Raw genomic sequence first — 27,012 nt, forward strand, 5'->3', positions numbered from 1 at the left:
CTCTTTGAAAATTGCCGTTCGCTTGAATACGTTGGTTTAGCAATAAGCTTTTTTTTTTTTTTTTTTTTTTACAAATCTTTCGCTTAAAGTAGGTGCGCTGCTTATTTTTTGTGAGGAAGTTAACTTGGGACTACGTTGAGACGGCTGACTTTAAATAGGAATTATAAGCAGCGTTCTAAAATTCGAACTCCAAATTTACATATGTCCTTAAATTCAGTAGGTGGGTGTATAACAGCTGTATCATTACGCTGACAGACTTGTAGTTTTCCTAAACTTTCTCAAAGTTAAAAGGAAAAGGCGCGAATTAAATTTGAAATGATACACGATGACATTTGCAAAGCTCAACAAAAATGAGGTTGAGTCAGCTATTCTCATACGTATTTTATTTGGCATTTAACGAAACTAACTTAATTTTATTACGTATAAAATTCAATTAATATGGAGAATATGAATTTAGCTCTCTAGTTGCATTCGGAACCTCTATAATATGTCCAGAAGAACTACAGTGCAGGCATATTGGCTTGATATATTTAATAAAGTACCAGTAATATAATAATAATAATAATAAAATCTAATAGTATTGTCATTAGGTTTTCAACAGGGTTATATGGACCCTATGAGACCTTATGAGACTATACGCTGAGAAGGGTTAGAATGTATGCTCAATACCATTTTGAGCCATTGGCTACTGTCCAGTAGAATACGGATTTGCTTGATCAATTGTATTTATTAAAATTGTTTACCTGACTGCTGTAAAGGCATCACTGATGCTTGATGAAGACGTAATCAGGGTCAGCTAGATGGGTAATACGGTCTACACAAGGCTTGTATCATAGCGGCCTTTCAGAGACGTACAGCTCCTAGAAATACTATTTTTACTAATCAAATGCTATCATTATTTAGAAGTTTAAGAGATAGTGGAATGGGTAGGACACTAATAGGCCATAGGGCAAATACAATACGAGTTCACTTGAAAGTGGTTCTTACGAATGGAAGAAGAGATCCATCGCGAACCGCTTGTTCGAAAGTACCCCTCTATAAAATACCTTTCTAGGCGTCTATATTTGATCAAATTCGATTTGCAATTTACTTTTCACGAAATCTGTTATGCTCTAATATTGTATCCGTTTACTAATTCGATTGGACGTGTATGTAAAATATATACTATAGTACTAGTGTAGCATATATATACTATACTATAAACAATGCTTGTGCCATATTTCAAATTTCTGCTATAGTTCTCAATGAAGTGCGGATTGTAAACAATTTTCAAGTACGTGTTTGAGTTGTGCTGTTTATGTGTGAAGTACGAATAGGTATGCCGGTGGTCCACTATATAATGCAGTGAAGCGTCCAGGGCATAATGAAAGCGAGTTGGTTACCGTTTCATTACAGGCCTAGAAAATTCCGGTCGTCAGACGAGGAGTCAATAATTATTTGACCGGCCTGCATGCTTCTTTCTCAATCCTTTTCTTCGAAATACAGTAGCTCAAGTTAAGATACGAAGGTGATATTAATAGTCCTGAAAATCAAATGAATCAAAATGTTGGGATTCGAACCAGTAAAAGCAGAGACTTTAAGCTATCAAACATACAAGTTCGAAAATTAAGTTAACCTTTTGCACTCTCGCAATCATGTTTAATTGCGTTTCTTATAATGGTCAGTAACATGCTAATTGCTCATCTCATCAATATTGTTTGTTTCTTAAATGATTTCGCAACTAGCAATGCACTTCATGCTAAGTAAAATCTCTTGAAAGTCAACCACAGCAGGAAATATACGCGTAGCCTTAACAAAGCTTGCCTTAAACGTTTGCCGCCAACATCCGCCTATTCGAGGTACACAATTTTGCATTAGACTGCCGTGAGGTTATCTTGAAGTTCAGCCTTAACGAGATTTCTTATTTCAACCCAAATATGGACTTCGAATCGTGGCACTGTCATTGACAAAATAACACATACCCAGCTTAACGACACGGTCTTCGATAAGTCGCTTGTGCCAAATGCGCCCTCTGGTATTAACCTTGCACGGTTTCTCGTGAAGAATTCATTCATGTTGACGTTGAGGGGTTCATATAAGGAATCACGGGTCGTGTAGCTCATGTTATACGCATTTATCGGCCGGTGTGCCAAAGACCAATCTGACCAAGGGTGCCTTTTTTTCGCGTAGCAGCTAATACACTCTAGATTGTGGAGGTACGTTAGAAGCTTCACGTTTAACTAAGAGAGAAATACTTCTGCTGTAGCAGTACAGATTAACATGCGTCGCGTAAGGAAAAGAGCTTCAATAACCTTAATCTGTTCTGAATCGCACAAGCAATATCCGTAACGAATAAGAAAGCATCGTCTCTTACTTCAACTTGACTATACACTAGACTAATATCACCTATATAACAGGCTAAGTTATGCTTTGAGACAGATTAGTTCGCTTATTTTTTTTTTTTTTGTCAAATTAACAATCGATGGCACTTTGTTATTGATACGCCCGAAATACAGTGGCCTAAATAGATCCCGAAAAAGTTGTAGGGTATAACTCAACACATCTCTGTATACATTTGTAAAATGCTGAGTCTTTACACTAATTTTTGTTTTTTTTTAACTCTCCTTGATCGAAAACGGAGTGGTCCGTACAGCCTCACTATCCCCGTACTAAGATGTGTGATACATGTGAGGACGCATACTTCGACCGTATGGCTTTAGAGTTGTCACATAGTGTCACGTAGGTAAAGAGTATAAAAACGAATTTCGTCAATCAGACAGATGAGCAGACGCTTATGGGCAACTTTAGCAGTCAAGATCCTCTATAACAATTATCAAAAACTCTTTAATCTTATGTCTAGCGAGCGAGAGCGAGCGTTAACGATTGCAACGTATTTATTTTTCAATTCATTTATGAAATATCCGTAATACAAAGTCAAGTAACTTATGTTCTCCGATTCATTTATTTGACATAGCCGTGCAGGGGGCAACATTAAGTACCAATAACAACACAGCGATCATTCTTATTCCATAAGTTACCGTTTTTTATTAAGTCCATTAAGTCATTTTAATACTATATTCCAAACATTCTCGAAGATAACTATTAATAATACTCAAAGATGATCGGCTTTTGGAAAGCTTCTCGTCCTTAGGATTCAACATATTGGTGTATCTTCAACTCAGAATCTCGTTCATTTGTACATTCACTCACACACGTTAACTAAATTAATTGTTAATTAATACAATCAACAATTACTTAGTTGATCGGACAAGCTCGCAAACGCAACACGAGGGCACGAAGAAATTTTCTTCGGATAGGCCTCTTCCATCAATATCCAAACTCAAAAGTTTCTTCTTAAGGTATTTCTGCTTGCAGACCGATGTGTACCCAAATGGCAGGCTGATAGTGGACGAACACGCTTCATCTACGCTCCTGAAAAAATGCACAAAAATATTTAATAATAATAATAATAACACACAACAAATACACAACGTCTGACAAAGTGGCTTGTTATGTCGGCAACCAATGTTCAGCACACGGACGCTGAGCGTAGCCAAGCATGTTTCAACATACGGGTGCAGGGTCCCAACTCAAGTTCCGTAGGAACTTGCGCTATTAGAACACACAGATACCAAGTTTCAGTACTGAAATAGTATTTGACCAGAATGGCTGTAGCTCATTAGAGTCATCAAAAAACCGTGTAACGAATTTTTTTAGTAGATTCAGATTGCTCTAATACTGTAGATAAAAGGAAAAGTGACAATATTGGAGCGTGTCTCCGTCACCCATGCCCCCACCCAAAAAAAATAGAAGTTTACTTAAAGATAAAAAAAATAATGTTCGTATATGTGCTGTTGTATTTTGTATATATTATTTATTGCCTAACATTATAATACCTGCAAATTTCAGCGCGGACTATCTGTCTGATTCGTGGGTCTCGTTCTTGCACGTTGACAATATACTTCCATTGGTTCTTGTCACTTAAAGCTGCCTTTGGAGAAATATATAGGTGGCGCGTCTCGCATGCTGGTTCGACGCTGTTCTCTGTAGTTCGTTTGCGACGAGATAACCTTTCATCGTCCCATGAAAAACAAGAAAACGCTATTAAACCCAATAATTTATTATACCTGGGTACGTTCATTGAGATATCGTCAAGTCAGAACTATGACAATAATATGAAGACAGACTGCGAATCAGAGAAAAATATGGACATACTTAATGCAACTGTATATAATATGAGTGAATAAAATTGGACATACGTTTTGGGATAGTGCTTAATATCCCACCAAGGATTGGGGTGCGCTGCATGGGAAACAGCGGCTGCATGTGCCTTTCGAGATTAAATCGAAAATAACAGAGGAATACAATAGTTACTTATTCATAAGTTTAAATAAAAAAAAAATGCATAAGCTACTCTCTACGCCCACTGCAGTGTTTTTTTGTTTTTTTAAACTAACAAACTATGTTAATTGCCTCTTACAACTTGTATAATATTTTGATGAAAATATCCGTTTGAATGGATTAATAGCGCGTGTTTTTTGGTCAATATTACGCCCTCAACTTATATCCCTAGCGTACCTTCTAATATGTGCGTCAAGAAGCTCATAATGTTATGCCTAAATTCGAGTATTTAAGCAAAATTTGCGAATATAATTTTTTGACCAGCTTAGTAAGAAGCGTCCACTATAATAAAAAAAAAAAAAAAAAGCTGTAAAGACTCTATTTATTGAGACGTGTATAATTGACTTATAGTACATTCTGAAATTGCCATTCGAACAATCATATTAAATGCGACACCTTTCCATAGGAGTAGTGTGGTTCATCCTGAAGCAGCAATAGGGTGGCAACCGAGTAGGTGGGTGGGGTTTCCGGGTGGGCGAGGGGCGGTATAGGCGGAGGGGGGGCAGGTACTTGTGGAGCCCATGTCTGCAACATAACCGAAAAATAAACAAGCAAGGATCTATAGCAGTTAGATAAAAAAAAAATAGATGCTTGTGTATCAAGTACAACTTTAAAGATATTCGTTTGTTGATTATGTTTTTTTCCTTTTTTGTGGTTCTTGTTACGGTGTTTTCGGTTTTGCGATCCTAGCTTTCTCTAATGCATTTACCACGACAGTGCGGTATGCGGGTATAGATATACGGCTTTTATTTACCATTTATGTCGCGATTCTTTCTTGGACTTCTATGGGAATCGATAAAAGGGCAGACTGACTTAAAAGAAGTTGAAGTTCTGGAACAGATGCTGTTCGAAATTGTACTTTGCTTTCTACTGCCGTAGACCTCGTAATGTGATTTTGTCTAGATTGGTACCTGCAAATGAGGTTCGTCGAATCCATCTCGGTCGTCAAAAAACACTGACGAGAAATTAAACCCACGGAAACGGGTTTGTCGTACCATTTCAAATAACTGCTCCCTGAAAGACAACAAAAACAAATATTCAGAATATTTTTTCATTGCGTCGGGTTAGTTTTAATATACTTATAGATGAAGGTAGTACTTTCGAAAACCTGAAAGGAAGGCACTTCGTTAATATGAAATCTCCTACATAGAAATACCCTGGCGTTTGTCCGTGATCGTACTAAGAAAATACGATAACAATTGATGTCGAAATAACTTTCCTCAAAACTTCGAGCTAATGCTTTCCTAAGACATGTCTGCTTAGTATATTTTTAGACCTATCTGTATATAGTAGGCCATCGCGAGAATTTCGCGACAGCCATGAAGATGAGGTCCTCCATAGAAAAAAACACGTCCACTTCTTCGTTTCTGTTCGTTTCTTAACTGAGCAAATACAGATCTTCATAACAGAGTGCAGTCGATCAAGCGAAAGTTAGTGTGCATTTTGAAACGAAGCATGCCACTTACGGTATTGAGAGGGATCCATTATGTCGAAGGAATGCAATCTAGCGTATAATCATACATTATGAACTCAGTCGGTTTGTGTAAACGCTAAAGACATAAAGTAAGCTAGAATTATGCATATCAAATCAATGAAATCTTTAATTTTTGTAGGTCTTCTACTTACTCTGGATAGCTATGCACGTTGACACATACAGTTTTTCCTGTTTCTGGACAATGTTGAGGAATGGGAGCATATTTTTGTCTTGAAGGCGGTGTAATCTTTATTGCCTGTTCATGACAAACGAAACTGGCATCGTTCATTTTTTAAGCACGTACATATATATATATATATATAGATCATTTCTACTTTGAATGATGCATCTAGAATAGAGCAGATAGATGCAGGCACAAGTGGGGATTTCGATTGAATCAGAAGAACTTTTTTGAAAATAGCGCGATTTGGCTAAAGGAATAGCGCTGATTTGTTCGACAATGTAACATATTTGACTAATATTGGGATCATTGTTGCATTTTGGGATTGGTATCTACCAATGTTTCTATTGACATTATCATTTATATCATTTTAGGGTCAATGTGAAGCCGTAATCAGTAAAACTAAAGCCGATATTTAAATTAAGCCTTTGCAAAGATTGCAACAGACAGAATAGCTAACAAATATCTTCGCGTGACCGTCAATTCAATAGAAACGGCTTATCAAAATCATGTGTGCCTTATCCGGGCATATTTTAAATCAGAACTAGAAAAAAAACAAATACACAGTCCAAAGTCACTCGACATCATTACAAGTCCCTTGTCAAGGATGCTTAAGGATAGAAAAGATAACACCTTTGGGGACTGTGGAGCCGCTGGCCATGGGGGGTTCTTGAAAATGATCACAGCTGGAAGCAACGCGCCCCCTCCTCCATCCGACGGTAAACTTAATATTAAGATAACTACGAGCAATGCCTGTCGAAGAACCGATAGAGTTAAGCGTACGGGTTACATCGAGCTAAACACATAGAGTTTTTCCTTTATGAACTTTAGTCATTAGAGCTACGTATTATTAACGTTATTGTGCGTTCACACAAACAGCTTTATGTAGGGTCTACCAAGCTGCGTATGAAAAAATGCTATCGGCAACAAATTCCACTTACTGTCAACAGCGGTCCAACATTCATGTGAGAATGTATTCTATGCGTTCTGTACCGAAGATCATTTTGCCTTTGGGACTCTATCCGATCGTAGGGTAGCCCTAATATGTGGAATCTGAAGCGTGGTTCTTCCTACGAGACAAAAACGAAATAGACAAATAGAAACCGACAATTGCATGGTCACAGGTAATCCCTCATCAAAGCAAACTACTTGATAAGACTACGCATAGTCCCCTATAGATATATATGTAACAACAGCTTTGACTGAACGGGTCTGACGAATAGACTCTCATTTTTTATGATGTTAACTCATTACGACTCAACGCGTCCCGTAAGGTTACATTTCGCCCAAGTTTTAGAAAAGCACGTATTGGCAAATCCTTTTTCCAAATAAGAAGAAGATATGACGAAGATTATGTGAGAAGGATTATGCACTTGATTTGCTCTGAAAAATATAGGTTGATACAAAACAGGCGATGTTTGTTTTGGTGCTTAACAAAACTATTTTCACAAGCTCTAAAGCTGTGGCACACATCAGATCATATATGGCGCTATGTGGCATCTTCAATATAGTATCGCGTACCATCGCAAATATCGTAATGTAAATTTAGGTTAAATAATAATAAATATGTGGCACACGCTTGAAAACGTTGATTCAATAGGTTTGTGCTGACGTTAATCGCCCGCGGGCTTATTGAAAGTTGGTTCTTTTTTACGGCTAGAATTCATTCTGACTTCTCAAGAAGATACGGCATCGTTTAGCTCGAGCCACTCACTAGGCATATAAACGAAAATCTGTCTAGTTATTGTCGAACTTTCGTTGCTAAGGTACAATTCGGGGTCGAGCTACGGTTCCGCATGCTAAATGCCACTGTTTTTTTTTGCTGCCTCATGCATAATACAACACCGTTAGCTGAAAAGATGAGGCGTGGAAATATCTGCAGAACACTCGCATCTGATCCTGATACGTTCAGCTTCAACTTCATATTATGCAAGTATTTTCAAAAGATTAAGAACGATAAACCTCAAGCTTGTGTGAATCACTTCATGCAGAAGAACGATTGATCCTACATAGCTATTACTTATTTAGAATTACGCGCCACAAGAACGTGCTGATTACATTATTACCCCGAACTGAAGCGTAGTTGTTTTGGAAGCACACGGCTTATGCTCTAGGATCCTTCCAGAGTCTAAGCTGATAGATTTATTAGGTGGATCGGCGAAGATAATATCATGAAACTGTTTGCCTAATTTATAATTTTATTTGTTCGCTGTTAATTTTCAATAAAATCAAATTACTGCCCTCGATTTTGAACATACCTCGATATATACGAACGCGGTACGTTCACGTCTGCATTAAAAAAAGCAATCTACTTGGGAATTATAGGCTGGCTTCGCGAACGAAAAAGGTTATGTAATATATGTCATTGTTATTAGTATATAGTCGAAAAACCACACAGCTACATAAGACACGTAATTTCGTGTTTCGTGGTAAAGCGCAACCGTTGAACGAAGTGATATCGTCGTTGTGGCGCCCAAAGTTGCTATTAATAGTGTCTCATATTTGTGTGTTTATTTGAAAATATCTAATACGATAAATAACATTATATATATATATATATATATATATATAGATGTCTAACGGTGCCAAATATGAAAAAAGTATATATATGTGTGTGTATACCTATGAAATAAAATTAATCGAAGACGAGCTTATACCCCTCCCATTACTAAGATATGCATATGTTACAGATAATTCTCTGTAGAAGGTCACGCAACAGCTATTGATAAACAGACGTCGTGTCTTATGGAACTGACGTTGAAACAGATGCTGAAAACGAATAGAAAATGATTTTAATGTGCAGACAGGCGTCGCGCATTTGGAAAGCTATCCAGCTGATGCTGCTCCCCCGCCCCTCGTCTATGGGGGTGTTGATGACGCAACGCAATAAACTCCCTTGTGTGTAAAATAATTCAACGGTAGAAAAGCTTTCAACGTTTCCTTAAGTGTCATGGTATCACAACCATTGTTATACGCACGCATGTAAATGATTTTGAATTAATGGATCGCTTTATCTCAATAGCTTGTACTATAAGGAATAGTAAGTATTGAATGCTAGCTTGGTTGCGGATACTGACAATCGAAGATGTGTATCTGTACGAACCGATAGGTTCCTATATTTTTAAAAAGGTGGAAAAATTTCAGAATTGAAAAAATAATCTGCTATTAATAGTTGGAAATAATAAACGGCAATGCTCGCCGACTGAGCGTAAATCCTTCTTCAAATATGTATCATGTTATAGAAGTTGCTGCTTTCGAACCTGTTGATAAGCCTTGCCAAGTTCGCACTTCAATAGATTCAGTAGCCAAGTTTACTCTTATGTCACACCCTTTATCAAAGATATCGGTATGAGCATAGATATACGACATAGAGATATTCGTACCTTTAGTCTCTTACTGCGAACGTCTCGAGTCAAGAAGATCAATCATTTTTGGCCTTTCAGCGTCATGAAAATCAATTAGCTACGACGAAAGCCCGCTTTCGCTTAGGCGAAAATGGCGTGAAGCCATTATTTACTCAAGTGCAATTCAGATACTGCGCCGCAGTTCTAAGTTCGTTACACGGCACAGCCGTAACAGTAGAATTGCAGACGCTTGTCATCCACTCGTGAGAAGGAGCTATAACTTGAAGAAGCTAAATTTTAAAAACTAAAAACAACAATATTACCGTTACTTCTGGACGATTCATCTAGTTTACATGTTCTCTGCATTTTTCGTTCTCCGTTCACCACTGCTAAGCAGCTTGAATTCATTCTCATCCCTGTAGCTCGAGTTTCGGTTTTTGTAACCCCGGTCTATAAACTCTTGTCTCTGGTAGTGGGCCTCATTCTGGCAGGGCATTTCATTCACGATAGACAGTTTCTGTAAATAAACTTGTCCGTACATAAACATGTTTACTGTAGTCGCAGTACTAGCACGATAAAAACAACCACTTAAACGTACATCTGCAAGAGCAGACTATACCCGAAGGTAATGACAACAGCCGTCGTGAGCGCTGGCCAATGACCTTTATGATGACCCAATGATATTTAAAAAGGCAACCATGCGGCGGTCTCTGTCCTTCTTAGCAATGGAAATAGGCGCAGTATCCCAGCTAAGCCGTTCAGTGTCATACACGAAGAAACTCTGAGACAAGAAAACCCTCTTACGTTGGCATTAGAAGTACTCAACAATATATTTGGGTATAATATAATTCAATCGTACCTGATCTAATACATATACATATATGTTAGATGAAATATTGTGCTTTCCTCTATGGTTCTGACCCAAAAAGACTGCGGCCCGAATTCCGCAGGTTGTGCAGGTCTTCGGACTTCCTAACTGCGACCAGAGTCATTCAGAATTTTGTAGAGGAAACTGTTCGCCGCGCGACAGTACAGCGTTTTCCGGGCAGAGAGCCTAGAGCACATGCGGTGTGTCAACACGCGGACGAAGGTCCCTTTTTACTTCATGGACAATAAATCTGCGAATTCGTTACTGGAAAAAGGTAAGCATGGCCCTTATCGGGCAGAAGTAGTACAGCAGGATAGACGTCAGGACACCGAAGCCTTCGTTGTGGTCGTCTAGCAGAAATTTTGAGCATAACACTCTACATCACTTCGTAAATTTGAAGTTGTGCGTCCGGTTTTGGAAGCTGTGGGATCCCAGTCGACATGCATTCAAGGTCTGCTTTGCGCAGCGCGTGGGACTCACTGGGTGCAACTGAACTTGGCTGGGGGGTGAGGACATACCGCCGGATCAACGTAATTGCTTGTAATAGATAAAAGAATTACACTTAAATATCTGAATATTTATGAATGGGTCGCGGCTATACATGCAAGGAGAGCGATTGGCTGTGAAGTTGTCTTCCTCGCCGGCTTAAGCAGCCCGCTTCTCTATACATACATATATGTACACACTGCTGTAGCCTTCCAGCGTTTTTGTAGTAGACTTGATTATGAATCTGCTTTCGCGCGATCAGGACACTGCTTTCAACCAGCAGAAACTGACTGGTCACTCCTAATTGACGAGCCGATCCATTAGCCTGTATACGCGTTACATTTTATAAGTTATATAAAAGCGTAACTCGGAGCCAAAATATTATCGCTTTTTCTCAAGGGCATCGGCAAGATATAGGTATGAAGCGTATTATTAATCGACACCTCCTATACACTGCTTTGAAAGGGAAAAAATGCTGAAAGAATGATAGTGTTTATTGAAGCGAGTGCCGATAACCCCGTTTCAGATCGCAGACCTATTTTGCCTGAGCCATCTAACGGGATGAATTGAGCTGAATGGATGCATGTACAATCAATTTCGACTGGTGTATTTCGTAATCGTAGCATCGACCTGCAAATTAATTTTTGCTATATTGTTCTCTATCTTTTTATATGGTGCAATTGCAGATACATGTCTGTCGGATACGTCAAAGCGATTTCGAACCACAGTGTTGGAGAGGCGTCGGCCGGTTCTTGCTAGCTTACGTTGATGATTTAACGCGTATAATTGAATCTTGTTTCAACTAGCTCGTGTCGTCGTTTCTAGCTGAGTTGACTCGAATCGCTTACTTATCGAGCTGAAATCTCTCCCAAAATGGCGTCGTTGACCTTATTGACCTCACAGCTTAATTCACGGTAGCAATAAAAGCGTCAAAGCGGTCTAGTTTAAATCGACGCGCTGCTGTCGCTTTTCTATTAGTAAAATCCAGCTAGCTTGCCGGTGACGATAGAATGAAGTTTGAGTCGGCATCTACCCGTTCGGGCTTAACTTGTAACGCTCTGGCTAACTGACACGTCGCCAGGCGGTATGGTACCGCGAGCCGGCGGTGTCTACGGTGAAGTTCTAAAACGAATTTCCTGCAAGCAAAAATATCTTTGCTGGCTTTACAGACCGGCATACTATCACTTGTCGTTGTTCTTTACACCGATTCGCGGTACACGAACGTAACGATTAGTGCCCACAGATGCGTGCTTTTAACCTGATCGAATATACTGCACGTGTAGCAACGTAGTCTTGTTGTAGATCTGTTTGTTCGTATACAAGTGTGTTTATGCAACATGTACACCTCAAAGGCTTCATGGTCCCTTCCTACTATCGTAAACAGCAGGCATGATGTAGCGTTTTAGATGCTGTGTTAATATTATCATAATCTATTACGTAATTCGCGATAGAAGATGCAACAGCCCCAAATCAACGTACCGTTATGCACCTAATATAAATATCATGAAGTAAGTTTTGTTCCATAAACTGAGAACACACTGTATTTCTTGTGCTGCTACTGCTACTGCTACCGCTACTACTACTTTCAAGGGACACCTGCTTCTGCAACTAAATTGCAGCCCGCTACAAGATTTGTGCGGTTTTATAGTCCATTGATCTTTTTGTCTAGGACAAAGCGCGGTACTTTGGATCGTTTCCATGGATTTTCTTAGCGATTCATCTGCGCCTACAGGCTAAAAGTGTACATAATCTATACTTTGTCTACAAGATCCACCGACAGTTATCGGGGTAGTATACACATTCTTCCTTCGGACTACCGAAACCCGTTGAATAACTAAGGTTATTAACATTATTATAAGTGTTGCTAAGTATCCACAAAAGGATTATAACGATCGACTCGTACTCAAGGTAGGGTGCTCATTTTTAGATGCCACCATAAATAGTACATGTCCTATATATTTTATACCAGGACAACAGCAAACATGTAGTGATCGACATATGCGTTGGTTACCATTACTGCTGCTCTGAGAGGTTGAGAAGGTTCATGTAAGGACTCGTTCTATTCGCGCGCAAAAGCGGTTTCACGTAATAAAAATGATGATGAATTTATACTGTATTATCCTGAATGGCTGAATGGCTGAAAGCTTCATGCCTCAACAACAGATCGGACGACGATACAATGCCATTGAGCGACCAACAAAAGCCACTCCAATAAAAACCTTGGATAACGCGTTAGACTGATTGTCTTGGCTTTGAGTGGGCAGGAGTAATGATCGATGAGTTGCACCTAGCGGCTTTTGCCTTCATTAGACGAGGCCTGAACTTGGCGTAATATGCTTATTATAGGTAAATTTCAACCATGACAACGAGCAAATAATTGCTTAGACCTACGCGGTCTATTAAATATTATTTTCTTTTTGAATTAATTGGCAAACTACGGAGTATCACCTACCCACACACATACTGATGCACTGGAGATGTACCCTACGACACCACATTAAAAAATGGGTCATCTTTAATTTCTGTCCGCTTAATTTAATTAAGCGCAACAATATTACATACCTTCATATAATATTGATCTTGAAAATTAGGTCGCTACAAATTATAGTCTTTTGCAAGAGCTTTATCTATATTATTTTCCATTTATATCTGCTTATGTTGAACACTAAAAAAATTACCAGTTATCTTTATAATAAATCGTAGTATGTTCTGCGGGATTGGTCCGGACTGTACAGCGAGCGAACGGCTAGTCCAATCCTTTACCTTCAACGAGAAGCTAAAAGGTAACGATGGAAGAGGCGACGAAACTGCGCCTCTCACAGCACAACTTAATTAGAAGGGCGAAGTAGAGAAAGGGGCAATTATTCAAATATGTCCACAACACACAAAAAAGTTTCCTCGTCCTACATCCTTTATCGTCTCTGCCTTTATTTGTACTGCATATAAACAACTGACGTACGTGCATTTCCCACATACCACTGACTGCCCGCGAGGGGCGTTCGAGAGGAAATGTATGCCGTCAAATATATGTATCCGTTCGTTCGTCGCTAAATATGTTCATGGGGATATCAATAACGTTGTGAGGCGAACGGCATGTATCAAGTGGTCCCATCCTGGTAATATTAAACGCCAGCATATACGGAGTAAAACGCATTTGTCAAGAAGTCTTAAGAGACTAAACGTACGTGAAGAAAATCTTTTTAAATGCACTTATCGATAGGAGTGAAGATAATGTGTGTGCGGAAAAATCTGAATATTCTGCTCGGACGTACGAAGAAATCTAGGTACGGAAGGCTACGACAATGGCGGCTTCTTCTAAATAACTCAAGAAAACACGCTTACAAAGAGGATGCAAACAAACGACCGCTATCTAGTAAAAGCTGCGAGAGATCGGCTATACAATCTGGAAACTTTCTTTACTTTGCTCACACGTGTGGGCATGTGCCAATGGGAGTACAATACTACTCTGGTTCTTTCACTTAAAAGTGGTTCAGCTTCGAACGATCGCTCCCGTAATGGCGGTAGGGAACCATCCAAATCAGTGCACGTTTATAGTAATGCTCGGGTAATTTTATATGCCGTTATAGCACTGACTAAAATATGATGGTGTTTCTATATAGTATTCTATGTAAGCTTTTTTTCCCGAGTGATTGCAAGCTGTACCGGTGACGAACGAAATTGTCAACGGTGACATGATAAACACGGTGTTGAGAATGTTTGGTAAGCTAACGGTTCGATTCTTCAATAGATCTCTGGATTGGACTCTAGGCGTCAGGAGTCCAATTAGGTACACGTGAAACATAGTAACACCTGAGTAAAAGAAACGTTACGCGGATGGATGAAATCTTGAGTAAATGTTATTGTTGCAAGGATGCGGCGAACAGCGCAGTCATTTAATAGCCAGTAACTGGCTTTTCCAATTGCTTGTACCAGTGGACGCTTCCGATATGTCTTTATTATTATTGTTGTTCCCATTCGTAATATATTCGTTTAACTTAAAGAACGTTCCCGCATATATATATATATATAGAGTATAGCTTAAAGTATACGCTAAGCTACCATGGCAGAGGCCTGCCATTCTACGGTCCAGCTCTCGATATCTGTTCATGCAACGTGACTGAACTGCTTGACATGACTTTGGTGCTGACCTATGAACGGAAGTTACATTATTATTATTATTTATTTTCTGTCTAAAACTCTATGGGACATTTCGGACCCAGGTCTCCATAGTCACGGAACACCCGCATATAGCATTGATCTCTATACATGGTACTCACGCTATTTTCTATTTCTTTCCACCTTCTATTTCGTAATAGCAAAAATACACAAAACCCTAAAACAGTATCAATGAAATACGTGCGATCATCCCGACGTAGTAAATGAGGTAACTGTCAGTTGTTTTAAAAATAATAATTTACATTGATTCAGCGGGATGCGCAAACAAATTTCGGCAAAAACCAAACAGAGCTTCCTACGCCCTCTAAGACTAAACATTCGTGTTGAATCGCACAGCAAAAACAAACCAGATATCTGCCAAGTTTTACGCCAAGCGAGCTATCCAGTCAGAAAAATTATCAGAATGATGATCAGAAAAAAGATTTCATCACTGAATGCGACATAATACACAATTAGCTTATAGTAAATCATGTCCCAGTAAATGAATGGTAAGTCAAAGCCTGGTAACATTGTTCAGGACAACATGCAAACGCTCTTTTTCTTTTGGCCAAATATTAAGGACGAAATTTATCATTTCTTTTCTATCCCAATACGACATTTCAACAATCGTTCTATTCGCTAGGGTTCAAGTCTTGCAACACGTGATCGACCATTTGACATCGGTTCGATTGATGACTGATTGGTGTAGAGTCAATGTTTTGCTGGCTGAAATTAGTACCAGACATACACGGAAAGAGGTGGTGCATTCTTACAATCCAGATTAGTTTCAGATTTGTTTTGTGAACATCCTCTCTGATGAGGTTGAGCAGTCTTCATCAAGGAAAAAATCTATTACTGACCGAAGTTTGTTTCGCACTGAAGGCTGCCACTGTTTCGTAACAAATGGAGTCAGTTATAGAATGGTTAGCAGCTATTAGTTGTATGAAGGTTGATGATATCCAAGCCTCACAAAAGAACTCGACACGTGAACGGAAGCTGCTTTGTAAGAAGTCAAGAGTTTATTTAGTCGACCAGGACAACTGTACAAAATTAGCGCGTGTTAAGATAGCAGCGTACTGCAAGCTTCTGCTACGTTAGTCTTCACTTAAGCTTGCTAGCTGAAACAGTTGTATTTCTGCTTGACTTCAATGATTTATTTTCGTCAAACAATATACTATAGACACTCCTCTATGCTTTAAAAGTTGGCGCTTGTCTTTTGAAACACTGCGCCGAAATGGGTCTTTGTCAGAATGGCTAGCTTGCCAACATGTTTTTCCTCCTATTATCTGCAGTTGAAAATATAATTATTAGGTGCGCGAGATCAGTGGGCAGTATATCTAGGAAGGTACACTTTCGAGCATTGAGCAGCTGCAGAAACCACCGTTTTCGGGCGCCCGCATAATGTCCCGTAAATTCTTCAAGTAAGACCCACAAGCAGCTCTTATTTACCCTACGTAATTTAGCTAGCTTGAATACGACGCCCACAAGGCTACTTACAAAGCACTAGAATAAATAGTTGCCGTTGAACTTCTAAGTTCGTCAACAGATCTCATGAAATAACCCGACCTAGACGGTTTCCTTACTTAAAGTCAGCTATCCATAGATTTGGGTCGTTGCAAATGTTTAGAGACCAGAATTTATAAAGCATTTTTAGCTAACTGAGGTACGTTCCATTATGCTGATTTTGCATCATGCCTACTTCGTGCAATGCATCTACGGTGTCAGAAAAAAGCTCCTACATTTTTTGCTATTTACGATATTAGGCTATGTTGCAAATATACGGTGATCTGATTAATAGAAATTGAATGGCCGGTATCGTTTAGAAATGCTCTACGCCTAAAAATTACTTTCTTTTTAACGTTACAATGATTTTCCCGATATTATTAACATGTTTATTCGATATACAAGTTATGGCCAAGAGTATACCATTAAGACAGTAGCGTCATATAATATCCACGCAGTATACCATTTTCAGTCTCAACTTACCATTTTCCTGTAAATATCTGGAAAATTTTAATCATCTGTTCTAAGTACTACGGATGGTCTGAGCACATCCGTTAGGTGATTTCGCGCCGTCGACTATGCAGTATATCCCGCGCGCTGTCTCATATACCACCGTATCCCTAATTTGTTTCATGAAAAATAGTCAACTTTTGTGCCAGTAGGATCACTTATTGATGTGCATATATCCATCATTAAAGTAATAAATGGTAAAATCGGTTGTTATAGTTTTACACGGGGCAAATGCTGTACGTTATTTACACAATACCAGCCGAAACAAGCCCCTTGTTGACGACGCTACAACACTTTTCTGTCATCTGGACGATTACTACACTTGGAACACACAAGGCTTTGTTCTACGCAATAGGACTATCTTGTGACTGCTTGATAGACGAGTGTATGTCTTCAGTCAAAGACGTCCTTCAATTTACTACTTTCTAATAATAAAGAAACAGCAAGTTCTAATCTTGCACCGAATACACAGCCTGCTCTGGATCTTGGCACAGGTATCTCGCACTAATACCGCTAACTATGCGCTAAACTAGCTTGCTTAGCCGTTGTATTTTATCTATGTTATATACACATTTGATGAATACGGACGCGCTTGATACTGGTGTTAGAAACACCCTCAACAATTTCGATGACTATCCATATAGCGTATTCGCGCATTCTATCAGAGTCATCATCTCGCTTTGAACAGAGGCGGAACGACCCTTCACCGTGAAAGTGCGAACCAGCACTGGGTACGGTATCCTATCTATGCGACAGACGGACGGAACAGCCAAAGGACCACCCGGGACACACTTCAGCTCATACTTTGGAACGTTCGGCTGGTATATTGGCTTTTCGTCTGGTGAATTGCAGTACTCCTCATTCTCGTGAAGGCAGGAAAGGGGGCCACATACACCATGAAGCCGTTTCAGGATCCGCAGTCGTAGCAGTAATAGTCGTGTTCGTCAACGCTTATTAATCGTATGACAATGCTTCCAGAGGCTTCTTCTTCATCTTCGATGCCTGGGGCAACGAGAAGCGGGTCGACATAGACGGCAGGCCCTTCACGTGTTACGGACTTAAATCAATAGGCACACACAGAAAAGGCGCATGGCACAATAAAGAAGCTTTTCATTCGCTCCGCCAATCGATGAACGAGGCAATAGACAATGAAGTTTCCAAATCGCTAGGCTTAGCTTGAGTAGCATGGCTCTAGGTGCAGTTGCACTAGGTGTGATACGCCGTCACCCCGGCGCGCCGACTATTGCCTTGTACGCTGATGGGCCCGTAGCAGGTAGCTCGAGTGTTGATTGTTTGCAAGTCGGCTATGAGCAATTTCTGGTTTTCGATAGTGGTACACATTTTCATTGTGACGATACAATGACGCGCTGTACCAACTGAACGGAGCGCTGGAGTAGGTCATTTTGGCTGGAAACAATATACACATATATATATATGAAACTAGCAAGATATCATGACGACTTTACTGCTATCACATCAGCTCCTATACGCAGACTGAGTTGTCGAATATAGTATGGATTACATGAATGAGGTTTGATCTGCCAAGTATTAACTGCCAGTCGGACAGGGGGTTATATTATTATGGGTAAAGTAATGTACACATGCCTATGGACAAGTGGCTATTCACTGCAGATCCAAGTTCTGGTCAGTCGATACCCTACTGGTTAAATTTTTTGTTAATGATTGTATGTTTCGTGAAAGCAGCGGCCGACTCCACCCAGTTAAGCAAAAGTTTTTTTCTGAGCGCTTGGAAATTGCGCAAACAATCTGGCACGTTTAATCTGATGTAAAATTTTTTCTAGTTATATATATATATATATATATATAGCGATGTGTTATATTTATTCAAATTCAAGGCCAAACAGATGGCTTACGATCCGCATTCAGTAAATTATGTCGAAAATGTGTCTAGCGGAAAAACAAGAAATTAACCATTTAGGAATCATCCATAAGTACGGCCCTATTTAAAAGTTCGGATATATCCCTACCATGGTTGTGTTTCGTACTCGATATCAGCTCGTAGTACGGTCGTGGTTTAGGACAAGGATGGCTTTGTTCGATGGTTTCAGGCGAACCTCTTAGGTAAATTATAAAAAAGAGTTTTCTTTTAAGGCAGAAAATCAGTCCAATAATGCTATCAAGTATTTCGTTAGAAGACTATAACGGAAACTAATCGCAAATGTAAACAAAGGCTTCTTTTAGCATCGACGCTTTAACCTTGCCTTAACAATTGGTGAAAGGTTAAAGTAATTTAATCAGTCGATCACGCTTGACCTAAGCCGCGCGTGACAATGTAGAGTAGAAAGCCGAAATTATTTGGGCAAGTATGCTTAAAATGGCCAGTTGAGAAAACATTTGTGTGCCTTAAAATTCTATGTTTTTCCATAATTATATAGATATACGAACGAGAAGAAAATACATATATCTTCGCTGCCTTACATATCACCTGCATCGAAATCAAGATCTGGAATGTCTTCAACAAGCCAATATACCGTTGTAGCATAATACATACTAAGCATTTGGCATAAAAGAAACCGTAATGCATATGTCTTTATCATACATCGACTCGGTGAAAAATTTCTCTTTAATAAAAAATTTTGCTTTACCTACCTGTTCGTGAGGACTAAGAAGGCTGATAATAGGAATTGCGAGATGTTTTAAAAAATCCAAATAAAAATTACGATCTCATCTGTGCTATCATTGTGTTAGAGGTAGGTGAAAAGAAGCGTGTACAGTTCCCAAAAAAAAAATGGTAGTTCGAAAAACATGACCAGCTCTGTAATAACTGGTTCACTAGCTTCAAGCAAATCTCCCGAATTATTGTAACAAGTAAAAATTAGCAGCTGCTTGAAAATTGCTCAGGTTTACATGCCGAAATTCGGAAAATCCGTTCCTCTTGCGCAGGTATCGTTGTGTCATTCATTCAGCTCTTTATCTAATTGGGGTAGACCTCGTTTCATCGATTTAGTGATGAACGGTTGTGTGGCACGTCGATGGCAGTAAAAACCCAGACACAATATAACACATAGCGAAAATCAAACGCACGAATATTAGCAGTACGCGCCATCTTTTGCAAAAAGTATGAATCATAGTGAAGGCTCACGAGGTATGATAGAAGAGCCCCTTCGCATTGTCTTCTTCCCGCCTCTGCTTCATGGCTACTGATAATGAAATATACATCGCAATGAAGACCTATTGTATGGAGAACCAATTGCTGGCCTACGAATAAAGAGAAAATGGAGTCAAATTGCTACTTGAATGTCCTGTTAGTATCAGTTTGTAACAGCTCTCTCTGAGCTATTACACCTTCTTCGCTGCCGAAGGGACGATTATAGATATTGTGCAGTTTGGTATTTTTCGAAAACCTATTTAAACTATGAAGAATTTAGCTAATCTCGTTCAATACGTATTGTAGATCGCCTCTTACATATTAATATAATAATAATTATTATATCTACTATAATATTATTATTTATTAATATTGATATTATACAGATAATATAATAATATTTAAAATATGTAAGACTGAACCATTGATTCATTCGTAAGCGAGTTCTTGCACAGCTTAACTTCCTTCCGCATGACGACAATAATACTGCCATATTCTACCAATAAAAATCCGCATAGATCATTTAAAATCACAACGGCCCGTTGTATGCCTGGACTGGCTAGAGTTATCGTAGGACCACGCCTGGCTGTACGCCTATACTTCAGACTGTGCTTCTGAAAAGAGCATCTCCATTTGTTAATCTGTATATTATGCTGTAAACATAATTTTCTGCTACGCTAACAGCGGGCGTTGGTTCGGTCACCAGACAAAAGTAGATTGACTGTGGCTTACGCCTTCAACTGTCACAGTAGTCGTAACGGCTTCGTCTCACAGGACCTTGAGCCGCAGTTGATCCCGCTATATCATCGTATCGTCGGCGCTTCAGACATCACACGAAGCGCATAGTCGCTCCGTACCACACTTCTATGAGAAGAACATAATTATGTGTCGTCCGCAATAATACGTAGATATTATTATTATCATGAGCTTACTGTAACTGCTTCTGTTGCTCCGATAACATTATATTACACTTGGACAGCAAGTAGAGTAGGACTAAAATGTCCAGTAGATACTGCCTCACGATGGTAGCAAGTATCCATCCCTCTGTCTTGCTTCCTAAACAGCCTGTTTTTCGATAAAGCATTCAGCCCGTTGTGGTCTTACTGGTGGTCAGTCTCCTTGGACCGCTCCAGGACAACTTGTAGGAGAACATTATGGGTCGTTGGAACGTCGACAGTCGTAGACGAATATATTTGAAATTCAGTATGTTTACGACTGCTACGGGAGGCACTGACCCTTCTCTTGTTCCAATTAATAGCTGACAGAAGCAAAAGTTGATTTCCGCTCAGGGCCAACGGCTTAGACGTTCTGCTAAGTGATTCGACAGTGTCGTTCTAGTCTATATCAACATGGGCAGTAAGCGATTTCAGGAGAATTTTACGGTCAGTCCATTGCATCAGCTACAAAACTATACGCTAGTACTAACAAACTAGTTTCTGCTTCGGCCTGAACCTAAAGGCTAACAGCGGCAACACAAACAGCTAGGTTGTAAAAAGGGCTTGCCAATTCACGGAATAGGACAGATGTTTTTCAGATGGCGAATGTGCCAAAGTCAGTGACAATACGTAACAACACAACCACTGCGCGCGAACCTTATTTGCTACTGTTTCAAACGGCTCGTCATGGATACAGGAGCTCAATGCGTGTCGTAGCAGATTCTTCAATAAGCCTAAATAGGTAAAATATATTGATAGACCTTGATCATTTCTCTCGATATATTTTCGGTATTAAAATATATACCTCCATAGACATTTAAATATGATAGCGTTGAGATAAGTAGATATGGTAAGTGTATATCGAACTGACTGACTGCAAATTTTATGATTCGTCGTACTTTCCGTTCTAACCCCGCTCTACCCTTATGCTACAAACCCAGTCAATGCAATAGCATCTACTATGCTACCGTAATAACATTGTAAAATAATAGTCATATATATATGCACTTGAATTATCAAATCGATGTGTTCAACGTATTGTTTTATTAGATGTTCTCGTTTCGAGCCTGTACGATTCTGCTTAGAATGTAAATCTTTTAACACGGCAATGCTCTGATCAACCGAAAATATCCTCATGCAATTATTTTTATTGGGCCATCACGGTCTAACGCGCTGATGACGATTTAGCCTGGTAATTGTTTGTTATTTCTAGAAATAAGCGGTCCGCTTTTTCAACGCTTTATGGCTACCCTGTAAACGATCAGCTTATTTGCGTAGAGCCTGTAAGGTACTCTGATGACGTTTTTTTTTGGTGATGACATTTGTTACTCTATCAGATTATATTAGAAGGAACATCGTAGCTTTGGTAACCCTCAACAGAATGCCGATGATGGACAAAACGATAGGTATAAAAAGCTATCGAAACCTAGGCGCATACATACATACATCTACGCCTAAGGACGTGTTCAGACAAAGCTGCCGTGCGCACAGACAGCTTAAAGTCTCAATTTTCCTTAATTTCTGAGCACAACAGCACCAGCGGCATCGAGCGATCAATATAGTTTTATTGCCCAATGTTAAATTTTATGCTCAAATACTACTAAAAGTTAACCCTGATTTGGGAATCGATTGACGGTGCTTTAAGGAACTTCACTTGAAAAGCATATCTCATGAAGACAAACGAAAACCAAACAGGTTTTCTTATGATACTGCGATGTATTCGAAAAATTCACTGTCCAATTCGAGGATTAGTTCTCGCTTCAGCCACAAAAAAGTGCAGCAAACGGGTAACTATAGAGAGCAAAGCATGATCGGTGCGTGTGCTGAAGAATGTCGAATTTAGTAGTATAAATGTATTCGATCAATAGAAAATTTCTGAAATTTTACGATCATAGAAGAAGAAAAAATACGCCTTCATTTAATAGACATATATATATATATATATATACAATATACAAACGCCTTTCCAAAGAGGAGGATGTAGTTGTTCACAGATTCCATACAGGCCATTGCGTCTTGCGTGGTACTCGGTGGCGAAACCGAAAATTGCTACTTGGAGTTGTTCAATGACGCAGTCAGTTGGTGTTGCCGGTTGAATGAAAACCGCTAAAGGCGTCCATTAAGGCCCGAGGCGCCCATACAGAAATCCAACATGCTTTGGAAGTGTCCATCTTTTTAAATTGATTTTTAAAGATTCGTCAGCTATTTGTGAACGACTATAGTTTGTCATTACCGAGCCGCATGATATATCATACGTCACATATATCGGCAACTTGTAGTCTGTACTCTATAATATATAAGTCAAACTGTATATAATCGATCCCTACCAAAGCCTAGAACCCTTGAGTGATTTTGGATCGGAATCCCAATAGATTTCTTGATGATCTTTAGATGAAGACGTCCGAATTTTGTCCAACAAAGCCAAGTACCTACATAGCTATTATCGTACACAAGAGTTTATAAAGCGATGACCTTCTAACATTTCTGTGTACCACTGCTAAAATTTTTATCCGTGTGAAAATTGCACTTAATCTAAGGCTTGTTACTCTGTAATCAATTTAAGAGCTGTTAAATTATATTAAGTATTCGTTTGGAAAGATGGGCGTCTGCCACTGATAGGAGCTAAATGCCTTCGGTTATTTTTGTCTGAGCAGCCCACTAGAGGACGACCGTTTTTAGATTTTTAGCACTAACCCTTAAACCTAACAAAAGTAACTTTCATAGCGACTCAAATGCCCTAAATTTAACCAGCAATGTTGAGCAGTTATTTGTACATGTTGAATAATCTATACATATACAGCAAATTTAATAGAACCCAAAATAACAGCATGCCAAATTAATGAGATCAGTCCTCTCATTTATTTTTGGTCTAACTTTGGTCGATTGCATCTGGAATCATCACCGACTTGATTAGATATTGTTATATCTATAGGGCACTTCAATCGAGCATCGAAAACATTGGTCTGTTGATTGACGGGTGCGTACGCCGTAATTTTAGTGCTTACCCTGGGACGTTCTAGTTAAAGGTCAAGCATTACTTTACCTTGATTATAGGAACAAGACAGTCAGAGGTCTGGAATCTCAACGAAGATTGAAGCTCACAGTTAGAGTTTTACTGTGGAGCCCTTCAAATACATACATGACACACTAAAATGTAGAAACATCGATATCTGCCTGTATTCTGAAGACAAATACATTTAGTACTTATCCAGTCTAAATCTTGGAACTCTTTAAAACCTCGCGCGTTACTAAATGATCATTCTAGACCGTATTACTACTGTGTATAGGTATGAAACGAAAGGGTCATGTACGACTTGAACCAATAGTGAAGGACAGCAGAAGCCTTTATTCGATTGCTGAAGCATACGTTACAGTTGTACAATACATTACAGAGACCCAGATCGCAGGACCACTACCGAACAACTACTAAGGCGAATTTGAGGATAAAAACCAGTTGAAAAAGTGGGTTTCACACCAACGCTTAATTCACTTGTCAAAGAATATCGTTCAGAAATGAACCACAGTATATCCTTACCTTTGAATAAATTTTCAAAGAGATGCTGGAAAGGCAGTAGTCTAAAGGGAACGTAGATATGTGCGCCAGTCGGTGACTAATTACACACAATGCTCATTGGAAATTATATGGACGCTAAAAAGTAAGTCGGCGTAAACCCAAAATTCTCACCCATTCTAATCTCACAGCTGCTTCGTCGGTGATATCTGAGCAATCAAATCGAAAGCATCTTGTATATTTAGACACGTTTCTTCTCGGAGACGTGTCGTAGTGGTAAGCCTAGTGGACCGACCGTAATCAGGGCTACCCGGCAAGAAAAATAATTCAGTTACTTCATTTTGGTGCTCAAAAATCACGTCACCAGATTCAATAATACCTGGTCGGCAGATCTTCTCGATGAGACTGCAAAACATTATGGTGAGACGCCGTAAATATATAGCATCAGCGCGGAACTTCGTCAACCCTTCTGCGGTATCCTCGACTAACATCGAAGCATTATTTCTTTCACCTCGCAGTGCGCCAGTCAAACGAATAAGACATCTCTCCATATCACTTTTTACCCAATACGCTAGAAAATACATAAAAAAGCAAACGTTAAGTTTTTATCACTCTAAAATACCGAGTCCTATTGGTATAAAGCGAAGTGTTACTAGAAGCGTTGTGCTTTAATTGACTATAATGTATAATGAAAAAGATTTCAAATCGCAGTGTCGATAAAGTGCCTTTGCGATTTTGTCAAGCGGTGCAATTGACAGTCGGGATCGAGTGTAGGACTTTTGCGTTAAACGTAAATAAAGCTAAATGTAGATAGTTTTGATGATTCAGCAATGACTTAGGAAGGTCTCGTTACAGTCCGTTAATAAAAAATCTAGTACACAGGACTCAAAAGGGCTTTGTAATAATATGACGTAGACAGTGACTGAAGACTTAAACATACACATGAAAACGAAAACACATATGTTTCCCTTTTCCCTAGTGAAATAATACTTAGGGTAACGAAGATTCACTGGTTTCTGTGTATTGCATTGAAATTTGACTCACTAAGGTAAAAGAGACCGCCACAGTTACTCGACTGCTAAATGGCGTCTATACAGACAACGAACTATATACGTACAATAACGAACCCCTTTCTGATGTAATCGACTATATTTTTTACGTGCGCAGTTTATGATTCACAAACAGAATCGTATGCTTAATATAGAAATAAGAAAATATTAAGTTTGGTGGCCTACAAACGCGATTTCTTGGAGCTAGACATGGTGACCTAACCCAAGCACGAGACAGAGTAGAAATACCGATTTGTTTTCGTTGTCAATAAATTATTCAAATGTGTTTCCACTTAGTTTTTTTTTTATCGATATATCATAGAGCCTTTATGCGGAGTCGGCACATGTCGAAGACCCTAATTTAAAGAAATCCGCTATGTTTAGTAACTATCAAGATACGGCATCGGCCTGGATTTGCCCTATCGCGCTGGCATCAATTGTACCGAAATGGTCAGGCTTTTGCGCTACTGGGGTTAAATCTTAAGTCGTCTAACTGAAGCCAAGATGGCTATCGACGAGTTCCGTGATGAGTGTCGTTCTAGCAAACGTTCTTGAACCCTTATTCTACGATCGATAAGTAAACTGCTCGGGCAGACGTATGTGCATGGCTTTTCATTTTCTAAGCTAGGCTCCATTAATCGACGGAGAACAATTGAGCCGCATGTCTACTATCTAGTACCACTCCACTTATACACAGCGGTCAAGCGCGATAGATTTCGCTCAGTATAACGTTTAGGTTGAATACAGCCTGCACGCTGACCTAATTTTTTATTCAACGGTACGCATTGAACACACAGGCCTAATGTTAAAAATAGTGCTACAGGCGTACAAATGTAGTTGCCATGAGTCTTGACATCTCACAAAGCTGCTAGGTGAAATGCAGAAAATGTGAAAGAAAATGGCAGTGGAAGTAAAAGTCAGCTGGTTTACGTTAAATTTACATGCATGGATTTTTGTGATCGCCGGTCGGAAGCTATCTCCGATTGCTACGCTTCCATTGTGATTGAACGAATGGTCGTTATGTACCTTAAAGGGAACAATGTTAGCTTCAATTTTTTAAAAGGCTCAAGTCATAAGCATAAACGCAATGAAAAACAAAAGTCTGGTATAAACGTTATGGTGGCGACGAATTCCGTGAGTCTTAGTTGCATAAGAAATTACTGAGCGTGTCTATCCAAGTATTGTATAAGACAGGGCTAGACATTTGTCCTTAAATAGTATATTATAATTAGCGCAATGATTTATTACTATACGAGATAGATTAACTTCGTCAGAAATCTGCAAGTAGTCTGACCTACCATCCAAATCGGTGAAATGATTCAGTTCTGATTTCAACGAATCTCTAAATTCGGTACTTAGCTAAAAATCTTTCACGCCCACATCTTGCTTTACACATATTGGCCTGCAGCCTTCTCTATCTGAGTTGAGTCTTCTGGTTGGTTTAATTAGTAAACCCACAGAATAAGTGACAGAATTATTAAATTACAGAATATTCACATGTAGATAT

General features: G+C 39.2%; 1 protein-coding gene and 1 long non-coding RNA gene across 6 annotated transcripts; one reads left to right on the forward strand and one right to left on the reverse strand.

Annotated features, from left to right (window-relative positions):
* Positions 1–2,995: 2,995 nt before the first annotated feature.
* LOC111251562 (uncharacterized) lies at positions 2,996–27,012 on the reverse strand. 5 transcript variants are annotated; one of them, XM_022808256.2, is made up of 9 exons: positions 24,836–27,012; positions 6,977–7,105; positions 6,669–6,788; positions 6,007–6,110; positions 5,292–5,394; positions 4,777–4,905; positions 4,239–4,309; positions 3,876–4,049; positions 2,996–3,411 (listed from the first exon to the last, which is right to left on the reverse strand). In XM_022808256.2, exons 2-9 carry the CDS (start codon positions 6,998–7,000, stop codon positions 3,231–3,233), a joined length of 906 nt encoding a protein of 301 aa, XP_022663991.1. In that variant the 5' UTR covers positions 7,001–7,105; positions 24,836–27,012; the 3' UTR covers positions 2,996–3,230. The 5 variants fall into 5 exon arrangements, with proteins under 5 accessions (XP_022663991.1, XP_022663972.1, XP_086844072.1 ...); XM_022808237.2 differs by lacking the exon at positions 24,836–27,012 and adding an exon at positions 17,490–18,299; XM_086987946.1 differs by lacking the exon at positions 24,836–27,012 and adding an exon at positions 17,609–18,292.
* On the forward strand, positions 20,207–25,793 carry LOC147758818 (uncharacterized). Its single transcript, XR_015326997.1, has 2 exons — positions 20,207–21,687; positions 24,338–25,793. It is a non-coding gene; the product is annotated as an uncharacterized LOC147758818 (long non-coding RNA).

The sequence above is a fragment of the Varroa destructor genome, unplaced genomic scaffold (genome assembly GCF_002443255.2).
Source record: "Varroa destructor unplaced genomic scaffold, Vdes_3.0 BEIS01000001.1, whole genome shotgun sequence".
NCBI classification, from domain to species: Eukaryota; Metazoa; Arthropoda; class Arachnida; order Mesostigmata; family Varroidae; genus Varroa; species Varroa destructor.

Coding starts and splice junctions, on each gene's coding strand:
- LOC111251562 (XM_022808237.2), bottom strand. CDS start 17,558: ATGCGCGAATACGCTATATGGATAGTCATCGAAATTGTTGAGGGTGTT. Junction 4,906..5,291: donor TCGACGAACCTCATTTGCAG/GTACCAATCTAG, acceptor GTTATGTTGCAG/ACATGGGCTCCACAAGTACC. Junction 3,412..3,875: donor GTCCGCGCTGAAATTTGCAG/GTATTATAATGT, acceptor GCATTTTTTCAG/GAGCGTAGATGAAGCGTGTT.